The 23,140-nt window shown below is 41.1% G+C and overlaps 1 protein-coding gene across 1 annotated transcript in view; it reads left to right on the forward strand.

Annotated features, from left to right (window-relative positions):
- TDRD9 (tudor domain containing 9) overlaps positions 1 to 23,140 on the forward strand; it is a 150,380-nt gene that overhangs the window by 23,110 nt on the left and 104,130 nt on the right. Inside the window, 3 exon segments of the mRNA XM_050954259.1 lie at positions 14,966 to 15,066; positions 15,452 to 15,673; positions 20,938 to 21,060. Coding sequence (XP_050810216.1) covers positions 14,966 to 15,066; positions 15,452 to 15,673; positions 20,938 to 21,060 — 446 coding nt within the window.

Here is a 23,140-nt window from a genome sequence, read left to right on the forward strand (position 1 = left end):
TGTTAAAATGAAAGTCTTAATCTTACATTTCAAACACTGTTTTTCCTTTCTCTGTACCTTTAATAAAAGTTTTTTTTTTTTAAATTTAATGGTTTGCTTGCAGTGGCTCTAAGCATGTTGAGGTCTCTGTGTTCAAAACCTTAAACCAGGACTGTTTAGAGTTGTACAGTGACTGGGTCTCATTAACACCTTTGACTCGCTGGGCCCATTTAATCAATCAAAACAAACACAAAGTGTCTAATATAGAAATTAACTCTTTATTCTATATTGTTCCAGTTACCAATCCAATTGATTGTCATTTCTCTGAGCCTCTTTTTCCTGCACTGCTGTCATCCACTTCAGTTTATTCCTGTGTATGTGTGTCTCCCCCTTCAAAATGCCCTTAGTAGAGGGAAATTTGACTGCACCACTCTTCCAGCAGCTTTGGTAGAAGGAATGTGAAACTGACTAGTATGTCAAGACAGCTCAGCTTCAAACAGTTACCATGCTACTTAACCTCAAAATTAGTTGATGTAGGACAGCCCTTTTTTTGAGAAAGATACAGTGCATGCCCTAGTCTTTTCATGTCTTTCAGTGACGAGGTGAGAGGGCATCAAGTTGGCCCAGTTTGTGAAGTTTCATAAAAGAAATTAGCTAAATAGCCATTTAATTGCAGAATGCCTACTTGTACCATTATATATTACTAGTGATTATGGAAAAATGTCATTTGTACATCTTTTCCTTTGCTAACATAAGATTTCTACCTAAAGTATATTTTCTAGTGCTTTCACCAATTTATTTTTAAATGAGATTGGTGCTTGCAATACTTTCCATGAAAGAAATAGGAAGTTTATATATTCCAGCTGAAAAATCTTTACTGATATTCTGCCTGATAAATTTATCTTTTCCTAATTTCCTTCCATTTCTTCTATTTCTGTTTTCTTGGTCTGCCCTAAAACTTCTCCTTCATGTTTATGCCCTCAATATACTATAAATAGTTACATCCCTCCTTTAGTCACTTCCTTTCAGTCACTTACTGAAACAGCATTTATCAATTATCCCACTGAATATAAATAAAAACACGGAATCGCATATGGATGCTCTCCTATTATTTCTCTGTCTGCTTCCTCTCATCCCTTTTCTTTTCCTGCTGTTCCACTTCGTCATGATGTAGGAGCTCAGTTCATGCAGATTTGTGTGTTGCAGTCAGTCTCTTCTGATCAGTGCTCTGCCTCCAGCTGTATAGTATCAATTGAGGGGAAACTAAACAGACTAGATAGTGATGGGACTAGAAGATGCCCTGTAGCATTCTGGGACAAAGCAGCAAAAACCTAGCAAGACTTTCCGTATCACAAAACATTCAAGACATTTGAAATGTAGGGCTGCTACCACTTCTTCCAAATAAGCAGATTCAAGGTTCCTATGGCTGGATAGTGTTAAAAGGGAAAGCAGCATCTGAGTTTGAGAAAGGTGAGAACAATACCTTCAGCTTCAGCCTTTAGCTTCTTGGGCACATGGTGTCATGGACACCTCGCATGGACACATGAGGTGTCTATAGACATGGCTCAGATCTGTTTACACTCCGAACAATGACAAGCTACGCAAGCCACTGTCAATGCCCTCCAGGGTCATACACTTCCTGGAATGATGGAAAGACCCATTCAGTGTCTGTGTAGGGATCCCATTCACACAACCTCCATCAGCACTGATCTGAACAATAGACACCTCTCTGATAGACTGGGGAGCCCACCTAAACAACTGCAGACTTCAGGGAAAATGGCCTCCCATGGAAGCTGTACTCGATATCGACCTTTGGGAATTAAAAGCCATCAGAAATGCCTGTGAACAATTTCTCGCATTCATCAGGGATACTTACACAAAAATCATGACAAACAACATAGCGTGCATGTTTTACATAAGTCATGAAGGGGGCACTAGATCACCTTCCCTTTGCACGGAAGCACTAAAACTCTGAAATTGGTGCATCCACCACAATGTACTCATATCAGCCACTTGCCTGGCAGGGATATAAATGTATCAGCCGAAATTTCTCACATGACCATGAATGGGAAATGAACCCAACAGAGCTGCACAGCCTAGTCCGTTGAAGGGGGAACTCCAACAACAGACCTGTTTGCTACTTACCAGAAGGAGAAATGTCTCTGCTACTGCTCCAGAGCTGGACTGGGGAAACAGTCCCTAGGAGATGCTTTCCTTCTTCAATGGGGCAGAGAGCTGCTGTACGCCTTTCCTCCATTCCCTCTAATATTGAAGGTCCTATTAAAGATAAGGCAGGGAAAAAGCAGAAGTTATATTTATTGCCCCCACCTGGCCGAGACAAGTGTGGTACCTATATCTGACACAACTAGCAATGTATCCTCCTATTCCTCTTTAACCCCTTCCTCGCCTACTCTCCCAAAAAGACCGACAGATCCATCCGGCTCCAGGCTTGGCTTCTTCATGGTTCTAACACATAGAGAGCTGCTGCTCCGAGGAGATGAAGGAAGTGTTACTACATGGTAGGAAATTGATGACTCGTCGCACTTACCTACAAAAGTGAAAATGACTCCAAATTTGGTGCAATTCCATTGAAGTTGCTCCCTCTCTTTGATCTTAGACTATATACAAAAAACTCAAAAGGGCTAGTCTTTCTCTTATCTCGCTCAAAGTACATCTGTGGTCATAACAGCCTTCCACCAGCATGTGGGTGGATATTTAGTATTCACCCATCCAACAACATGAAGATTCCCCAAGGGCATGCAAAACCTCTTCCAGCATACCAGATGCCCCACTCCAGCATGGGACCTCAGTCTGGTTCTAAAGACCCTCACTAGACCACCCTTTGAATGTATGGCCACTTGCTGTCTTCCACACCTATCAGTGAAGACAGCTTTTCTAGTGGCCAGCATCTCGGCACAATAAATGGGAAATAGTGACATTGATGGCGCACTCACCCTTCATGGTGGGTCTTTAAAAACAAAGTCACTCTAAGGCTGCCCCCAAAGTTCCTCACCAAGGTGTCACAGGAACCAGCTCATTCCCCTCGCCATCTTTTTCTAAAGCCACAAGGTAACAACAGGGAGGCAATACTACATGATGTTAGGAGAGCCATAGCATTTTATTTACACAGGACAATGGGCTTTAGGAAATCTCCTAAACTCTTTCCCTCCATTGCTGATGGTTCCAAGGGCTCTGCAATATCAGTTCAAAGGCTCTCCAAATGGGTCTTGAATTACATTAACTATTGTTATTATGCCCATAACCTGTTACCTCCATCAGGAATTTGCATGCAGTCCACAAGATCTGTTTCCACCTTGGTCGCATTTGTTAAAGATGTTCCCGTCTCAGAAACCTGCAACGTAGCAACTTGGACCTCTGCTCATACTTTCACGGAACATTATGTGATTACTTGAGATTCAGCTTCTGATGCTGTCTTCAACTCCACTATATTATCATCAATAAAAGACTCCACTTTGAAGCTCTAGTCCTCCATAGGGGAATTCTGCTGTGAAGTCATCTCCAGTGGAGCACCCATAGGGACACTACTTGAAGAAGAAGAAGAAGAGGAGGAGGAAGTTACTCACCTTGTGCAGTGATGATAGTTCTTCAGGATGTGTGATGGTGCTCCATGACCTGCCCTTTCTCCTCTGCTTCGAGGTTCTCAATAAGGGGCTCTGCAGTAGGGAAGGAACTGAGGGCAGTTTGCCTGTGCAGCGCTAGATAGCCTTGAGGCAGTACATGAGGTTGGAGTGTATATGAGTGGGTTTGAACAGACATTGCTACCTAAAATCTCTGATCAGAGTGTAGATACATCTACAGTGGAGAATCCATAGGGACACACATCTCAAAGAACCATTGTTAATGAACAAGGTGAGTAACTTCTTCTGGTAAACATTCTGTACAGAGAGAAACCTGAAGCAAATTACACAATTATATTGTTCCTGATTTAGGACAAACACAAACCCATGGTGCCAGGAAAGTCAGTCAAAGGATTGATCCTCAGCCCATGTTCTGCAAAGCCCACCTTTGCAGAACATCAAAAGAAGATTAAGATGACCATAATGGAAAACAAGTGGTGTCACAGAAACAAAAAATCCAATTCTTATTGGAGCCTGTTGGGAATTCTGATCTCATGGACAGCTCCCACAACTGGTGAAGGCAGAGAATCTTTTTTTTTAATTTTAAGCAATCTTCCTGATTTAGTTTAGGAAATGGGCACCAGAAAAAGAGTGCAGCATCCACCAGCTGGAACAAAGTCAATCCTTGAGCCTCAGAGAACTGTTCCTTCCATGGATAACGGACCTGTTTTGGTTGCAATTGTCAGTGTCTGATAGGGTTTTGATAACAACTTTGGAAGAAAGTGATCCTTAGAGATTCTGTAAATCTGTTTGCCTTGTAAAAATGTGGAATTTGCATTTTTACAGACAATCTTTAGTTTTTATAGTTTAAAAAAAATATTAACTATTAACTGAATTTTATAGAAAATACCACTGTCACTTATTCAATGTGCGCAAACTCATGCTCCTTGTGACTGATTTTTTTGAATGCTCTTTAAATTTACATAGCTAAACATACTGTAATAAACTGCCTCCAGTGTATAGAAGTTACTCAGCAGCATATAGGGGTTTGTGTTTTAATGCATCTGAAATTACACTTCAGCCTCCAGATGTGAGTAATTAAAGTTATGGAAAGATCCTGAAACTTTAAAAATCACCCCCAAAGACTGTGTCACTGAGTTTGGCAGGGACGAATTTCATGTTGATGGTAATGTGCTGTTCTGTACTGTATGCAGCAAGGCTGTAGATTACGTTCGAAGGCAGACAACTGTAGAACACATGGAACTTGCTAAACCTAAACTGAATGAAAAGAAACAAAAACAAGAGGGTGAAGCAGCAGGGCCATCGACAACAGTAAAAGAATAATGAACTGTGACTGGATCATTCCAGTATTTTTGTGCATTTAACCCCCCCGTCCCCTCCCCCCCAATTCTATAAATATAAATACAGACATAGAAATATTTCGAATATGTAAGAAATACAAATTGCAAATCTATTTTATTATAATGATTGATGGAGGTGGTAGGCTTCGAACTTGCTTAAAATTGTAAATATATCAATAAAACGTGTTCAGCTGATACTTACATATAGTGGGTAAGGAAACTACAGTTCAGTGTTTGATTTTAATTGCAGAAAACCATGACTTTTTATATTTATTTTTATCAGAGAATTTTGGGTCATGGAAAACTAGAATCCCTCTCCTGGGCAGATCAAAGTTTCATGTCTGTTTACTGCCCACAAAAGTGGAGATGAACACTTGGCAGAAGTAAAATTTAACAGAATGGCTCCTACACCAAGAAATATCTTGCTCATCATAAGTCAATTTGGGCTGGTGAGTGCCTGGAAACAGTAAGTAAAATATTCTGTAACTTCCCTGTGCTTCAGGATCCAGAATATGAGGTCGTGAACGACCTCTTGCAAAGCTGGGCAAGGCCTCTGTTATGTCTTTCCACTTTTTCACTGCTCCCCAGATCAGGAACAAGAATGGCAGTAATACTGTTTTATGCCTTTCTGGCTGAAGATGGCTCTCAGGCTTGTTTGACCTCACATTGGATCTTTGAATGTGTCTGTCTCACAGATGAGGTCTGCTACTGCAAGACGAATCCTCTATCTGGGACCAAAAAGCTTTAAAATGAATACATGCCTGAAAGAAAAGTTAACAAATAGAGTTTATTCTGCTAGCTGGAGCAAAGTCTGTCGTTTAAGTACCATGTTAAACCAGTGTAACACAGCTTTAAGTTCCCTTCTGAGGACTTTATTTTGGATGTATAACAATGTCCAAGTAAAAAGATCAACTCTCTGTTACTAATAAAACTCTTAGCATGTTTACGGAAAAAGAGGTTTAGTACAAATCCCATCATTAAATGCTGCTTAGGACATCAGCCTTAGTCCTGCCCCTTAAGATCATAGAGCCCAAACTTGGAACCTCATTCTGCTCCGTAGAGAACTATCTAGATGGAACCCTGGCAGAAGGTGATGTTATACTTCCTATCCATTGTAGAGCTCTTCCCGATGTGACTCCAGTCAGATGAGGTTTTTTATTTGAAACTGAGATAGTCATAGAATATCAGGGTTGGAAGGGGCCTCAGGAGGTCATCTAGTCCAACCCCCTGCTCAAACCGGGACCAATCCACAAATAAATCATCCCAGCCAGCGCTTTATCAAACCTGACCTTAAAAAACCTCTAAGGAAGGAGATTCCACTACCTCCCTAGGCAACCCATTCCAGTGATTCACCAGCCTCCTAGTGGAAAAATTTTCCCTAATATCCAACCTAAACCTCCCCCATTGCAGCTTGAGACCATTACTCCTTGTTCTGTCATTTGGTACCACTGAGAACAGTCTAGATCCATCCTTTTTGGAACCACTCTTCAGGTAGTTGAAAGCAGCTATTAAATCCCCCCTCACTCTTCTGCAGACTTAAATAATCCCAGTTCCCTCAGCCTCTCCTCAAAAGTCATGTGCCCCAGCCCACTCATCATTTTTGTTGCCCTCCGCTGGACTCTTTCAAATTTTTCCCCATCCTTCTTGTAGTGTGGGGCCCAAAACTGGACACAGTGCTCCAGATGAGGCCTCACCAATGCCAAGTAGAGGGGAATGATCATGTCCCTTGATCTGCTGGCAATTTTCATACTTATACAGCCCAAAATGCCATTAGCCTTCTTGGCAACAAGGGCACACTGTCGACTCATATTGAGTTTCTCATCCACTGTAACCCCTAGCTCCTTTTCTGCAGAACTGCTGCCTAGCCGCTCGGTCCATAGTCTGTAGCAGTGCATGGGATTCTTCCGTCCTAAATGCAGGACTTTGTACTTATCCTTGTTGAACCTCATCAGATTTCTTTTGGCCCAATCCTCTAATTTGTCTAGGTCCCTCTATATCCTATCCCTATTCTCCAGCGTATCTACCACTCCTCCCAGTTTAGTGTCATCTACAAACTTGCTGAGGCTGCAATCCACACCATCCTCCAGATTGTTAATGAAGATATTGAACCATTGATCACTACCTGTTAAGCCCGACAATCTAGCCAGCTTTCTGTCCACCTTATAGTCCATTCATCCAGCCCATACTTCTTTAACTTGCTGGCACAAATACTGTGGGAGACCGTATCAAAAGCTTTGCTAAAATCAAGGACTAACACGTCCACTGCTTTCCCCTCATCCACAGACCCAGTTATCTCCTCATAGAAGGCAAGTAGGTTAGTCAGGCATGACTTGCCCTTGGTGAATCCGTGCTGACTGTTCCTGATCACTTTCCTCTCCTCTGAGTGCTTCAAAATGGATTCCTTGAGGACCTGCTCCATGATTTTTCCAGGGACTGAGGTGAGGCTGAGTGGCCTGTAGTTCCCCGGATCCTCCTCCTTCCCCCTTTTAAAGATGGGCACTACATTAGCCTTTTTCCAGTCATCTGGGACCTCCACAGATCGCTTTGAGTTTTCAAAGATAATGGCCAATGGCTTTGCAATCACATCCACCAACTCCTTTAGCACTCTCGGATGCAGCCCGTCCAGCCCCATGGACTTGTGCTCATCCAGCTTTTCTAAATAGTCCTGAACCACTTCTTTCTCCACAGAGGGCTGGTCACCTCCTCCCCATACTGTGCTGCCCAGTGCAGCAGTCTGGGAGCTGACCTTGTTCATGAAGACAGAGGCAAAAAAAAGCATTGAGTACATTAGCTTTTTCCACATCCTCTCTCACTAGTTTGCCTCTCCCTTTCAGTAAGGAGCACACGCTTTCCCTGACCACCGCCTTGTTGCTAACATACTTGTAGAAACTCTTCTTATTATTCTTTAACATCCCTTGCTAGCTGCAACTCCAAGTGTGATTTTGCCTTCCTGATTTCATTCCTGCATGCCTGAGCAATATTTTTATACTCCTCCCTGGTCATTTGTCCAGTCTTCCACTGCAAGCATTTCACTGTTAAGCCAAGCTGATCACCTGCCATATTTACTATTCTTTCTACACATCAGGATGGGTTGTTCCTGCAACCTCAATAAGGCTTCTTTAAAATACAGCCAGCTCTTCAGGACTCCTTTCCCCCTCGTGGTGTTCTCCCAGGGGATCCTGCCCATCAGTTCCCTGAGGGAGTCAGTGTCTGCTTTTCTGAAGTCTCGAGTCCCTATTCTGCTGCTCTCCTTTTTTTCTTGTGTCAGGATCCTGAATTCGACCATCTCATGGTCACTGCCTCCCAGGTTTCCGTCCACTTTTGCTTCCCCTACTAATTCTTCCTTGTTTGTGAGTAACAGGTCAAGAAGCGCTCTGCCCTCAGTTGGTTCTTCCATCACTTGCACCAGGAAATTGTCCCCTACACTTTTCAAAAACTTCCTGGATTGTCTGTGATCCGGTATTGTACTTCTAAGTCAGACAGGTAAACCTAACAAGTGTCATAGTATTCATTCCCTAAGTAAATTCAAGAAATATTTTCCCTTTAGTTAAGCATCAAAGTTCAGTCCTTAGGAGCACTGAAAATTTTTAGGCAGAGCTGTCATGTCTCCTGTATTCTGAGCTGATGCCACATGGCTGTTAATACGTAAGATTCACCAAGTTCTGCATATTTGTTGTCCATTCTTAGCCATTGTTAACTTCTACCAAAGAGAGGAAATTTCTCCACACTTCCGTGCCCAAGGGAAGTTAAGAAAATACTAGAGGTGGACTGATAGTGCCACCTTTTATTATGGTTGCCCAATGCTTCACGTTATAAGACCTGATTTTCGGTTGCTTATACCTTTTGCCAAACTCTAACCATTTGAGCTGAAATTTTCAGGCAGGTGTCTGCCTCAGCCTGAATTCCTTTTTTTTAATTTTTATTTTATTTTTTTAATTTTCAGTCAGAATGTTTGTTTCCAAGAATGAGGCTCAGGAAATATACAGTGTGTTGCCCATTTTATTTTATTTTATTTTTTTTAGACATGCTTAAGTACCCCCATATTTTTGGAGGAGGGACTTAGTGTCAGGGATGTGCCTTTGGCCAATCCACTTAAAATCTGGACAAATTTGGTCAAGTTATAAGTTTTTGAAAGATATTGCTGTTGACACATAGTACAGACTTGTTAGATATAATTAAAACCTCTGAAGATTTCATCCTCACTCTCTCTCACTGCTCCCACTGCTGACCAGACTGCATGTGTGCCATCCACATAGAGCAATTGATCTACAGTGGCTGAGAAGGACCTTTCCTTCAATTACTGCTCTGAGCTGCTTTGGATCAGGGTGGGGCCAGTCACTGGAACTGAGAGCACAGAGCCTCTCTCTCTCTTGTGGTCTTGTGCGCCCTCCCCTTCCCTTCATCGCCCCTCCCCTCACTTGCACCCATGCAGCATGGAAGAGGAAGCTATGTGATTCCAAGGCAGAAGGGACTAAGAAAGATGATGGAAAGAGGTAGATTGGGACACAGAATCTGGTCATTCGGGCTGGAGTGAGGGAGAGAAATTGTGACTAAGAATTGGGGAAGGGGTGGGGACTGGGACTATAATCTGATGAGGGGGTGGGACTGAAGTCAGTTGGCTGGCGAATGGAAGCATTGGGATAGGATGAGCAGTTGAGATGGGGAGACTATCTGGAAAGGAAAATGGGACTAGGAACCAGATGGGGTGGGAAATGGGGATTTGGGGGAGAAGAGACTAATTTGTCATGGTAATGGGATGCTGGGGGAGGACTAGGGGGCTCTGGAAAAAGAAATTGGGACAAGGACCTGCAGGGGCTGATATTGGATAAGGAGTCAAGGACAGGAGACAGGAAGCCAGTCGGAATGGGAGGAGACAGATCGGATGAGGATCTGGGGCTGTCTAGGGAAGGAGAGAGACCTGGAGATGGGGATGACTGGGACAGTGAGTCTGGAGGGTGAGTATGAGATTGATGGACTAGAAACTTGAGTAGTGAAGACTGGGCAGGCAAGGAGACTGGGATAGGAGCAGGTTGGAGGCAGTGGTGTCAAAGGGATTGAGATTGGGGGAAATGAGCAGAAGTCTGTGCCCACTAGGGCAGAGGTTCTTAACCTTTTTCTGTCTGAGGCTCCCCCTCCACCCCCGAATGCTATAAAACTCCATGGCCCACTTGTACCACAGTAACTAGTTTTCTGCATATAAAAGCCAGGGCCAGTGTTAGGGGGTAGCAAGCAGGGCAGTTGCCTGGGGCCCCATGCCACAGGACCCCCACAGAGCCTACATTGCTCAGGCTTCAGCTTCAGCCCTAGGTGATGGGACTCAGAGACCTGGGCTTCAGCCCCGTGGGGCTTTGGCTTTCTGCCCTGTGCCCCAGTGAGTCTAATGCTGGCCCTGTTTGAAGGCCCCCCTGAAACCTTCTCAAGGCCCTTAAGGGGCCCCAGGCCTGTGATTGAGAACTACTGCACTAAAGCACACCTCCTTCCAGAGCATAGAATGGAATCTGTTTCCTGATTCTCAACATTCCTCTTATGTCAGCAATCTGTGAAACCCATTTCGCAAGTTGTCAACATTTTCTTGTGCTGATGAACGTAGAGGATGACAACCTACTATTGTTATCGTTATTCCCTTTGCTTGAGAGGTGGAGGTTTGTGTGGTGGATCTAAAGCAGTGGTTCTCAACCATGGGTATGCATACCTCTGCGGGTACACAGAGATCTTCCAGGGGATACATCAACTCATCTAGATATTTGTGTAGTTTTACAACAGGGAAGTCAATACAAACGAAAATTTCATGCAGACAATGACTTGTTTATACTGCTTTCTTTATACTATACACTGAACTGTAAGTACATTTATTTATATTCCAATTGATTTATTTTATAATTATATGATAAAGATGAGAAAGTAAGCAGTTTTTCAGTAATAGTGTGCTGTCACATTTTTTTGTATTTTTATGTCTGATTTTGTAAGCAAGTCATTTTTTAAAATGAGGTGAAACTTGGGTGTACGCAAGACAAATCATACTCCTGAAAGAGGTACAGTAGTCTGGAAAGGTTGAGAGCCACTGATTTAAAGGTTCCAACCTGCTGATGAACCATGTCTATATTAGTGTGGTGCCACCCGATTTTTCTATCCTTTTCAGTTTGCTCTGTTAAAAATCTAGGAAATTAAACATGCAAAGCTGCGATGAAAGAACATTATTAAGTTTGGAAAGGCACGCATTTTAAGAGTAAAATGCTAGAATGAGAGTTGCCTGTGCAATCTTAATTCTGCTCCCTTGAGATTATGCATTATAATAGTCTGTTAATTATGTGGTCCCATGCTATCATAATGAATCATAAGATTGCACAGGCAACCTTAATTCTGGCATTTTCCAACTGCTGTATTTATTGACTTTGGAATCTTTTAAAAACTTTTTAATTGTTTTACATCCTGGAAATACTGCCATTAAAATCTTATTGTAATGTATGTATGGACCTTAGCACAAAGAAGAATAGAGAAATTTGTCAGTTTGTACCTGAAAGTTTCCTATCTTCAAATCATGGAGTCTAGAAATCTGACCCATCCTGGAGACAGTGGATCCGATAGACTGGAGAAGGGACTTGACATCTAAGGATTTGGGTTTATTATCGTTATGTGAGATTTCCCATATTCTGCAGTAGGAGAAATTATTGTACTTTTCCCTCCAAAGTGTATTTAATGCACATTGTGATTTAGGAAAGTAGACTTGAATTGTCTTGGCTATAGAAGTTATCTCAACTGGAGGGAGCTTCCTTGTGTGGGTCGTTTCCTGGCTGCCAATGACTGGCTGGGCTGGTTCTGTCCCCAAATTGCAAGCAGCTAAAGTGTGTAAACTGATCTGTGGACCTTATGACTTGAAGAAGGGAAACTTGATAAATTTTCCTATTGTGTGTCATCATTAAGAAATTTGAAATGTTATCCCTCGAGGTTAAATTGATCTTCCTGTTGCTCAATATATATGTGGAGTCTTATTGGCCCTGGCTACATTAAAGTTCGGTTTGTTGAGATTGGGGTTAGAACAGTTGTCTGTCAATAGTCCACGTACCACTTATAAGGATTCCACTATTGTGTTTAAATCTGCAATATATCATGCTTTTGCTATGTTAAGCCCTAGAGTGTAGAACTCATGCCATCTTTTTCCATCCTTTCCCACTTTTAAAGAATACCATAAAGCTTCTTTTAATAACTTGTCCTTAAAGCTACTGCCACATCTATATTTATCATCTTTTCATTTAATTCCTTTCTTTGCTTTTGGAATTGGACTTTCATGCTTATATCCTTTATATTTTTAACAGGGTGTTGTTTTTTGTTTTGCGGTACTGAGCGTAATAAAATTATTGCATGGAAATATCTTAAATAGCTTAAAATTGACATTATTTTAGGAACAATGATTTAAATACACTGATGCCAGAAGCATTTCCCTAACAGCTTGAGACTTCTTCCAGTGTTGGTCAAATCATGCAGAGCTACTGATGTCTCAGTAGTGACATCTTTGAATGTGCTAGAGGGCAGCCAGTTATTCTTTGCTTCATGTTGTGACAGAATGCTATATATGAGTTTTCCTGGGAAATGTATTTAGAATCCTGTCCCAAAAGTCTTTTAGAAAAGGACAATGTTAATATTCTTTAGGGACTTTTTGTTTTGATATGAACTTCTGTCTTGTCCGTATTTTGTTGATGTGAGCTGAACCAGTATGTAGCAATTATCTGAACCTATTGCTCTCATGTATTATATTAGAATCTAGGCTTCTCTACATTCTTTCCACGTTATGGGAAGGATTGTTTGTAGAGAGTTCCTGTTGACAGTAGAAACTATTCTAGAAGTGCCTAACAAAAAACTAATTGCTGCTTCTTGTATAATTACTTGTATTATTTAGCTCTGAGTTCTGATATGTTCGTTGTTATCGGTATAATAATACAGATATGTTACAAATGCGTAGGAAGACAGTCTCTGCCTCAGAGTTTTTAATCTAATCTGTGTTCTGTGAAAACATTCATAGTCATTATTCCTCAGAAAATCAACAAAACTGGGAAAGGTATTTATTCATAGCTTATTTTACTTTTTAAAATAAGGACTCTTCCTATTTTGAAACAACTTTGTTTTTACATTATGTAACTTTAAAGTTACTCTTTACCTGTTCATATAAGTGAATTTTATGACTTAAGGTGAAATCCTGACTCTTCTGAAGTCAATGGGAGCTCTACCATTGATTTCAGTAGGGCTGGGTTTTCACCCATAATATCTAATTGCACTTTCATAAAAGTATTTACCTACAAAGCAGGTATTGGGGTTTTTCAACCTGTTCTAAAGCTAGCATTTACTCTCTTTTTATTATACGTGTGCCATGGTGACATGCGCATCAAAAGGTTTTATGTTCTTCCATGTTTCCCCATAATAATTGTGCCCATAAATGAATTTGGAAATTCTCTTAGCTTGGTGTCCCCGCCACGAGACTGTAAAATTTATTTAAGAGAAAAGTTAATGATCAGATATTAGATGAAGAAGACAGTGTTTAATATCAGACTTTCATGTCCAAATTTGACTTTAGCTTGTAGTTCAAGGAGAAGGATTTCATTGTGAGGATGGGGGATGAAAGGAAACAAGTGGCGCAAGAGTGTAGTTAAGGGTCTTGCCATTTTATCCAGCTGTTTGGAAGAGTTGGATAAATTGGTAGTTGCTCTGAAAACCTGGATGTGATTCCTAGGAACTGGGATGATAGTAATAGTTGTGAGGACTGTGCAGGATATTTGGCTCTCTGAGGTAAAGAAGAAAGGAAAAAAGCTTTATGCAGAGAGTAGTTCAAATAGCATGTAAGATTGGAAAGTAGTGTGTGAGCATGACACTAGCGTACAGAAACAATGAGGTAAACAAATGCTTTCTAGAGTAACTACCAAAAAAATCCCAAGAGTTGCTCATATGGAGAAAGTTTGTTAGAAGAATTACGTAATACATTTCCGAGTATTAATAAGCAAATGCATGAGCTAAACCTTGATATAGTACTCCTGGTGAAATTCTGTGCCAAAAAAAATTCTGCACACAATATTTGAAAATTCTGCATATTTTATTTGTCAAAATAACACAATGTAATCCTGCCAATTTCAATTATTTTGGTAATTTATTTCAAAATATCTGTCAGTGAGTATGTCTGTAACAATACAGACCAAAACAAATTCTAGTCAATTTTTTTTCTTACAAATAGATTCCTCATTAGGCATATTAATGCATAACGTTGAGTAATTTATTTAAATTAAAATACAGAACTGTATTTCCTGCACCTGTAAGAAGTAGTGCAAAGGCTTGTGGGAAGTCAGGGATAATGGAGGAGTTGAAGGAGAGGGAAGGAACCTAAGAATGAACTTGGAAGAGTGTTGGGTGTGGGTGGGAGAAGGTGGTGGGTTTTTTTTTTTTTGTTTTTTTTTTTTGGGAGGGAGATTGTTAGGGAGTTGGGAAGCCTGCCCCATGCAGACCCTGGCTGACCCCAGGCCCCACCTATTCAGTCAGGCACATCTGCCCCTGTCTCCGCACTCCCCATCCCTATGGGTCTCTGCACTCTCTCCCCCATCCCCAGGCTCAACGTTGTAACCCCAGTAGTTCCTGAGCCTACGCCCCAGTCTGTCCCCACCACTAGCCATTCTGAGCCGCAGTCTGTGACCCACCAGCAGTCCTGTGTGCTTTGCTCTGTCCAAACCTGGCTCTTCCGGCAGGGTGCTGTGATGAACTTCTACTCTTGGGGGAATTCTGCAGCACTAGGCAGAGAATTTTTTTTTCTTCACTGAAAATAAGTTCCACCCCAGAACTGCAGCACTGCTTGCGCAAAATGTATTTTATGTGGGAAAATACAAAGTTATGCGGGACAGAAGAATTCTGTGCATCCGCAGATGTGCAGAATTCCCCCCAGGAGTAATATAGGGTCCTTTGAAGAAGTGTGCTTTTCAGGTACAATGAATGTATTCACTAGCTCACATTTCTGTTGTTGTAACTACAGGAACTTGACTTAGATTCTTTCTTTCTTTCTTTCTTTCTTTCCAGCTACTCCATCACCACTTCCACGTGAATCCCATGATGTGACTTGTGTACCAAAAACTAATTATAAATACCCTGATTTGCCCATAACCAGATGTAAGGAAGAGGTAAACTATAGTTATTGAATGAATCGAACTTCTGCTGTTAATGGACTAAAACTGCAAATCCACACTTATCAAAATTTTCCTTCTGAAAAATACCATATTAAATTCATCCCAGATTAAATGTATAGTTTCATTGAAAGGCTCTGTTTGTAGCACAGGGCCAATTTTTACTACAGTTTTTTTCATAATTGAAACATTTCAGTTACTGTTTCTAGCTAGACATTATTCTTCATGTGTATATATGTGCACATCAGTTTGTTACCTTAAATGAGTTCTTAAAAAAAAAAAAATCATGGAAGTAAATAAGGAAATTGTTAAATACTATTTGAAATTCTATACTGAAATATTTTATGGTCTTATGAGCATTATTTAAAATTTTTAATTTCAGGTAGTTTCTTTGATAGAAAGCAATTCAGTTGTAATTGTACATGGAGCAACTGGTAGTGGTAAAAGTACGCAACTTCCACAGTATATTTTGGATTACTACAGTCAGCACTCTACCTACTGCAACATTGTTGTTACCCAACCTCGAAAAATTGGTGCCAGCAGCATTGCAAGATGGATTAGCAGGGAGCGATCATGGGCATTAGGTGGATTTGTAGGCTATCAGGTATGATAATGTTTCAAACTGTATGAAGTGCATGATTTGGAAATGAGAGGAAAAAAATTCCTTTTCTGCTTTCCGTTATCATGTTGGTTATACCACAAGTAACCCAGGAGCAGTGTAAATAGCTTTTAAAGCAGAACTGTGGCAGAAGTGGAGGTTGTTAGCTGGTGGTGGTTATTAAAATCAAACCAATTTTCTCTTCTTTTTTAAAGTAGCGCAATTTAAATGATCAACCAGGAAATCCAAAAATTAGACTCCAACAGATATTTTAAATTGTCCACATTGTCTAGTTATTACATTTTATGGCATAGATTTTGCAACATAAATAGTTTGATTCTCCCTAACTGTGATTTCTTGTCATGGCCCAAATCTGATGAGTTTTTGCTATCACCTGTCACAATTTTGGGGGCATGGCAAGAAACTATGGCTTGTGGATATGGATGAGGGAGGGAGGGTGTCACCTGGTACATAATGGAGTAGTGCTGCTTCCCTTCCCCATGCACTTGCTGTTCTAGTGAAGAGCTGGCAAAGCCCTGCAAACAACAGCAGGGCTGTGGGACCAAGATAGCTGGCACCTCACCACCCTGAAGTGGTGTTTCACTGGAGCAGAGCATGGCCCAGGGAGGAGGAAGAAGTGTGAGTGAGGCAGGAGGATGAAGCAAAGGGTTTTGTACTCCTCCTCCTTTCCTTTCCCATTGCTTGTTCTTTCTGTGTCCCAGCAGCAGTTCTGTTTGAATTATTATTATTATTATTATTATTTTATTTTTTGGTTTCTGCTCAGCACCTCAAGAAAAAATGGAAACCGTGTGGCCTTCCTCTAAGTATTTGTCCATTCAGCTTCATTTTTCTTGTGAAACAGCGTTTTCCTTCCTCTTTGTAAAATAAAGATTCTGTCCTTGCTGCCTTCTCTTCATCTACAACTTGCTCTGCAATCCCTTCTCCTATTAATCCTCTCTGACCACAATCTCATAATCTTCTTTAAAGGGAATTGTGATGGGTTGGGTCACAGAGAGCCCCTTGTGACTGTCACCTGATGTGCTGAGGCTACCTCTGAGCCCGTTTTCTCTGCCAGTTTGGGCCTTTAGAACCCTGCCTTGTTGAGCCAAACATGCAAGCCTGCTGCAACACAGACCCAGAGTCTGAACCATGTCCCCAAAGCTGCAGACTTAACTGAAAACAGCTTGAGAAGTGCCCCTGTCTCCAGTACCCAGACACTCAGCTCCCATGGGATCCAAACCCCAAATAAATCTGTTTTACTCTGTATAAAGCTTATACATGGTAAATTCATAAATTAACTGCCCTCTTTAACACTGATAGAGAGAGATGCACAGCTGTTTGCCCCCCCAGGTATTAATTACTTACTTTGGGTTGATTAATAAGCAAAAAGTGATTTTTATTAAATATAAAAAGTAGGATTTAAGTGGTTCTAAGTAATAACAGACAGAACAAAGTAAATTACCAAGCAAAATAAAACAAAACATGGAAGTCTGAGCCTAATACAGTAGGAAACTGAGTAGAGGTAAATCTTACCCTCAGAGATTTTCCAATCAGCTTCTTTCGCAGACGAGACTCCTTCCTAGTCTGGGCCCAATCCTTTTCAGACTAATGTCGTGGTACATGGCCTGGGTCCAGCAATAATTCACACCCCCATAGTTAACAGTCCTTTGTCCCAGTTTCTTTCAGGCATCTCTTTGGGGTGGAGAGGCCATCTCAAGCCAGCTGAAGACAAAATGGAGAGGCTTCCAGGTCCTTTTATATTCTCTCTTGTGGGCAGAAACCCCTTTGTTCTGCTGTGCAAAATCACAGCAACAAGATGGAGTTTGTAGTGGCATGTCCATGAATAATTCAGCTTTTTGCTCTTCTTTTTTTTTTTTTTTTTTTTTTGCTTTTGCACTGTTTAATGTTATTTTGAACATTCCCAGGAAAGCTCAGATGAGGATTGGCGTCTCCCAAAGTCCATTGTCAGTTAAATGTTTCTTGATTGGGCACTTACTCAGGGTAGTCCTTTCTCAGGAAGCTGACCAAGTGCTTCACTGATGCTACTTAAAATCAAACACCTTGAGCTACAAGTACACAGCCAATATTCATAACTTCAAATACAAAAATGATACACAGATACAGACAGCATAATAATAACCAGCAAATTACAACCTTTCCATAGACACCTTACTTCATCTCCTTTTGTACAAGATTTGGTGTAACTAGAGGACCTTAGTTGCAACAATGATCTGTACGGTCATAGTTCATGTCAGTAATGTCACAGGAATATTTTAGATCAAAGGTATGGGCCTGATGAAGTTGGGTGCCACAGTGAAAAGCACTATTAAAACCCCAAAGTAGATGCTGAGCATGTTGTTGATGCTTAACAAATAACAAACTGTCAAGCATAAGCTTTCCTCTCCTAACCCCATTCTCCATTTTTTCCGCTTCAGCACCCTGGTCTTAGACTCACTTGGTTCTTTTTGAAACTCACCTCCTCTTGCACAGTCTTGGCTTTCATAGCTCTTCTTTTTCTTTCTTTCTTTCTTTCTTTCACTGGGTGTGTCCTTTTTCTGTTCTGTAGCATTATTCAGTGGGAACTATAGTCTTTCTGTTCCTTTGTTCTCTTTAGATAATGTCATCCAACTGCTTGGCTTTACCATGTCTGTGTTAATACCTTTAGATCGATCTTCTCCTGTCTGTCCAAACTTGCATCTGATTGTCTCAAACATCTCTTCATGGATGTCTTGGTACCAACAACTTCTCAACCTGTCGAAAGCTTAACTTCTTTTTCCTCCTAAATCCACCCTTCCCCATCCTGTCTCAGTTATTGGAGCAGCTCTGTCATCCATTCTGCTCCACTTGGTTACAACCTTGGTGTCACTTTCAACTCCTTCTCCACTCAAATATTGTCACTAAATCCTACGATTTCCTACTCCCCACAATCTCCAAAATGTCCATTCTCACTTGCAGAAGTTGGATTTTCTAACAGCAGTTAGATTCTGGACCTGTGAGGTTGGGCATGGAAAGGCAGAGCTGGCAGGAAAGAGCAGGACTTCATAAGATTTTGCTTGGTGAAAATTTTCAAGCACGTACTATGCTCATTTTCAGTCTACATTTCCTTCTCCCCACCAACCATGCAAAAGTGCTGTAGTCCTCACTACAGATTGTCCACGTCAAGTTTCGGATTTGAGCTGATTTTGCTGTAGCCTTTGTCATAACGTTTGGTTAGCTCAGGTGTCGGCAACCTTTCAGAAGTGCTGTGCCGAGTCTTCATTTATTCACTCTGATTTAAGATTTCATGTGCCAATAATACATTTTAACGTTTTTAGAAGATCTCTTTCTAGAAGTTTTATAATATATAACTAAACTATTTTTGTATGTAAAGTAAATAAGGTTTTTAAAACGTTTAAGAAGTTTCATTTAAAATTTTAATTAAAATGGTGGCCAGGACCCAGGCAGTGTGAGTGCCACTGAAAATCAGCTCGCATGCTGCCTTCAGCACATGTGCCATAGATTGCCTAACGCTGGGTTAGATTTTCAGGTCAGAAGGGACCATTGTGATCCTCTCGTCTGACCTCCTGTATAACACAAGCTGCGTAACTTCCCCAAAATAATTCCTAGAGCATAACTTTTAGAAAAACATAAATTAGGAGTCTTTATAGTGGAAAAGTTTGAGTCTTCACATGACTTCAAAAAAACTGAAGGAATTTTGCTCAGTCTTAGGAAAAAAGAGAAACACATCTTCAGACAGGGAGCAAGTATGGGAAACTTCCACTCCCAAAGGTGGAAATTCTAAATATTTATGTAAACATGAGCTTATAATTGAAAACTGTTTTATAACTTTAAGAAAAGCGGACACTGTTGCCTCTCAGTTATAATTTGGTAGAACAAATACATCCATAGAATATCAGGGTTGGAAGAGACCTCAGGAGGTCATCTAGTCCAACCCCCTGCTCAAAGCACTACCAACCCCAACTAAATCATCCCATGTCTCTGTCAAGCCAGGCCTTAAAAACCTTTAAGGATGAAGATTTCACCACCTCCCTAGGTAACTCATTCCAGCGCTTTGCCACTCCCATAGGGAAATAGCATTTCCTAATATCCAACCTAGGCCTCCCCCACTGCAACTTGAGATCATTGCTCCTTGTTCTGCCATCTGCCACCACTGAGAACAGCCTAGCTCTGTCCACTTTGGAACCCCCCTTCAGCTAGTGGAAGGCTGCTATCAAATCCCCCCCTCACTCTTCTGTGGACTAAACAAGCCCAGTTCCCTCAGCTCCTCCTCATAAGTCATGTGCCCCACCCCCCTAATCATTTTTGTTGCACTCTGCTGGACTCTCTCCAGTTTGTCCACATACCTTCTGTAGTAGGGGGACCAAAACTGGGCACAATACTCCACGTGTGGCCTCATGTCGTTCCAGTTACTTTATTTTTAGATGGGATCCTTTCCCTTCTACGCTGAGATTTTGAACTAAAAATCATATAATTGCTAGTTGGTTCACTATGGGAGGAAAAGGCTTAAGTGTAAAATGGTAGCATGTGTCCTGTTGTTTTCAGGATATTTTTCTTGTATATTTTTACCAGGATTTGTGTGGGCTGAGCACAACCCAAAGAAATAAAAAATAAAGAGGATAATTTTGCCCTGGAAAACTAGTTGAAGTCTAGCAGCACCCAAAATAGTTAAGGTTACAAAACTTACAAAATGATTAAAAACGCTTCTTTTAACATAGCTGGCCAGAACTTTCTTCTCTTTGGGATTACACAACCCATGTTTGGTCTCTTTCTGAAAATAGTCTCCTCCCCATTCCCTGCCAGGTTAATTTTTTGTTTAGTTTTGAGCAGAACATTTGGCCACTTTGAATGAAGATGAGATCAGCAATTTTTTTTCTCCTACTTTAAAATCTCTTAAAGAACAGTTTTTCAGGTTGGACCTACAGCAGGAACAGCTGAAGTTTCAAACTACTCTCAAACATCCTTGATTTATGTAAATTTCTTTATGGTTCTGAGATTTGCCAAGGAGATACTGTACCATTCCACCTTAGTTAATTGGCTGTGGGCTCTAAAGTTATGATGCATGGAAAAGACACTTCATTAATTGCTTTCATAAGTTTAAATGGGCCCTCATAACTGATTTACACTGCATTTCAATCTGCGGTGCTTCAGATATACTTGTTTATGGGAAGCCTCACACATCTGTGCTTTTTGCTTAGAATTTTGAACTGTCTAATAGCATGTCATGTATGAAACATATTTGGAGCAATGAAATATTTTCCCCCACGTTTTAGGTTGGGCTAGAGAAAGTAGCAACGAAGGACACAAGATTAATGTACATGACAACTGGAGTGCTCCTTCAGAAAATAGTTGGTGCCAAAAGCCTTGCAGAGTTTACACACATCTTCATAGATGAAGTAAGTTGAAGATAAAATCAACCTCAGTTTGAAGGAAAAACTCATGCTGCTTTTATCATTATTACTCTCATTTAAGAGAATTAAATTGAGTTGAGTTGTGAAGATTCCTTTGAACATTTATGAAGATCCTTATATGATTGTTCTGGGAGTATCATGGCTAAGTTCTATAACTTCTGACTTGACTAGGTTCCAAAGTGATTCTTGGCATAGAGATGTTAAAGGCTTGAGGAAATGTTTGTAACTGAAACGTTTATGAGGTGGCATCTAACTCTTCACACATCTCGTCAAATGACTGATGTCTGAAATCTACTATGAGGATTTCTGCAGAGGGGCTCATTGCTAGCCAGGCATCTCTTTGCCTCTGGGGAGGGGACTACTTTGTGATTGTTGCCTTAAACAAGGATCCTTGGTCTTCAGAGACTTCAGTACAGCACTAAAGGCTGTATTGGAGAAAAAAATATGGCCCTCCTATGGCCAGGAGTACAAGCAAGAAAGAACCGTTAGACTGGCTTTGCAGTTCTCTGCATTTTATTAGATCTGGTAAAACAAGGTACCGTTTTCATTCCTGATTTATTCACTGATAAGAGTTTTCTCTATTGCTGTCCTGAAACAATTTGAATAGATGCTTCCAGTCGATCCTCTCAAGAATGCCATTCATTAATTTTGAGTACTTTTTTATAATGTCCCTATTTATCCTCCTCTATTCTAAGGTAAATAGACCTGAACATTTTTATATAGGGAAATGCAAGTTCCTGTATCTAGAAAAAAGATAACGTAGGTCACATTTACAAGATGCATTGACTGCAGTGACACTGAAAAGGACTTGGGGGGTCATTGTACATAATAGATTAAACAGGAGTACTCCTGGTGTGGTGATGTAGCCAACAAGGTGGATATAATTCTTGAGTGTATAGGCAAGAGAATATCAGGTAGGAATAGAGAGATGGTTTTTAACTCCTGTATACAGCATAAACAAGACAATTACTGGAATAATACCCAATTTTGATGTCCATACTTCAAAAAGGAAGTTGGAAAAATGGAAAGCATTCAGAAAAGAATGATTTGAGGTCTGGAAAAAATGCTATTATAGTTAGAGATTTAAGGTGCTCAGGTTTATCCAGGAGAAGGTGTGATGGGGCCCTCATGCATGGAGTGCCCCTAGTGGGCCAGTGCAGGTCCGCAATTACATCTCAGCCTCCATTTCACTTAGTGGGCTTTCAATAAGTCCAATGAAGCTTATGTATATTGAATAGTGCCCCTTCAGGGTTCTGGTTTTCTTAAACCAAAGGCAGAACATTATATAAATAGGCCAGCATTCCAGCATCTTTAGCTGGAGGGAGAAGGGACTAAGTTAACTTTAGTCTGTCAAACTCACAAATGTCAAGTCCCTTACCAAGTGCCTTCTTGACCTGGTATCCTTTTCAGGAGTCAGGGCCTCTTATCTGAGGAAAAGTCTCTCCTCTTGGGTCAAGATCCCCACAGTAGTGAAACTATGACGACCCTTCCTCAGAACTATATATAAATCCTCTCATTTGGGACTTCTGCTGCTACTTGACAAAGTCCTTCCAGGTTTTGCTGGGACTTGGCATTCATAGTTGCTCCCTTTCTGAGCCTCTCCCACCTAGGCATATTCTTCCTTTGTTTCCTTTCCTAGTGAGCTCCCTCATCAGCTTCCCCAAGGAGCCCTCCACTTGGAGAGTTTCTCTTTTTGCATTTTGGGGACAGAGCTTCTCCTAGGAGCCTCTGTTCTCTAACCAGACCCTTTTAGGGGGTAGCTTTGTTTTGTCGTGCATGGGTGCTCCCTGCCTCTGCCTCCCACTCAGTGAGTCACAGGTGAACCTGAGTTGCCTCATTTCCCCCTTGTGGAGCCTGTTATTGGTAGGCAGAGCCCATGACCCCGTCAGAAGGCAACATACATGACTAGGTCAGTTTGCATGTTCTTATGTGCGAAAGATTTCTGATAAGAGAGAGCTCTTTAATCTTAACAGAAAAAGGCATAATGAGATCCTGTGGTTGGAAGCTGAAACTTGATAAACTGAGAAGGGAAATAAGGTGCATTTTTTTTCTAACAGAGTAATTA

Source organism: Gopherus flavomarginatus, chromosome 5 (assembly GCF_025201925.1).
Source record: "Gopherus flavomarginatus isolate rGopFla2 chromosome 5, rGopFla2.mat.asm, whole genome shotgun sequence".
Taxonomy (NCBI): Eukaryota; Metazoa; Chordata; order Testudines; family Testudinidae; genus Gopherus; species Gopherus flavomarginatus.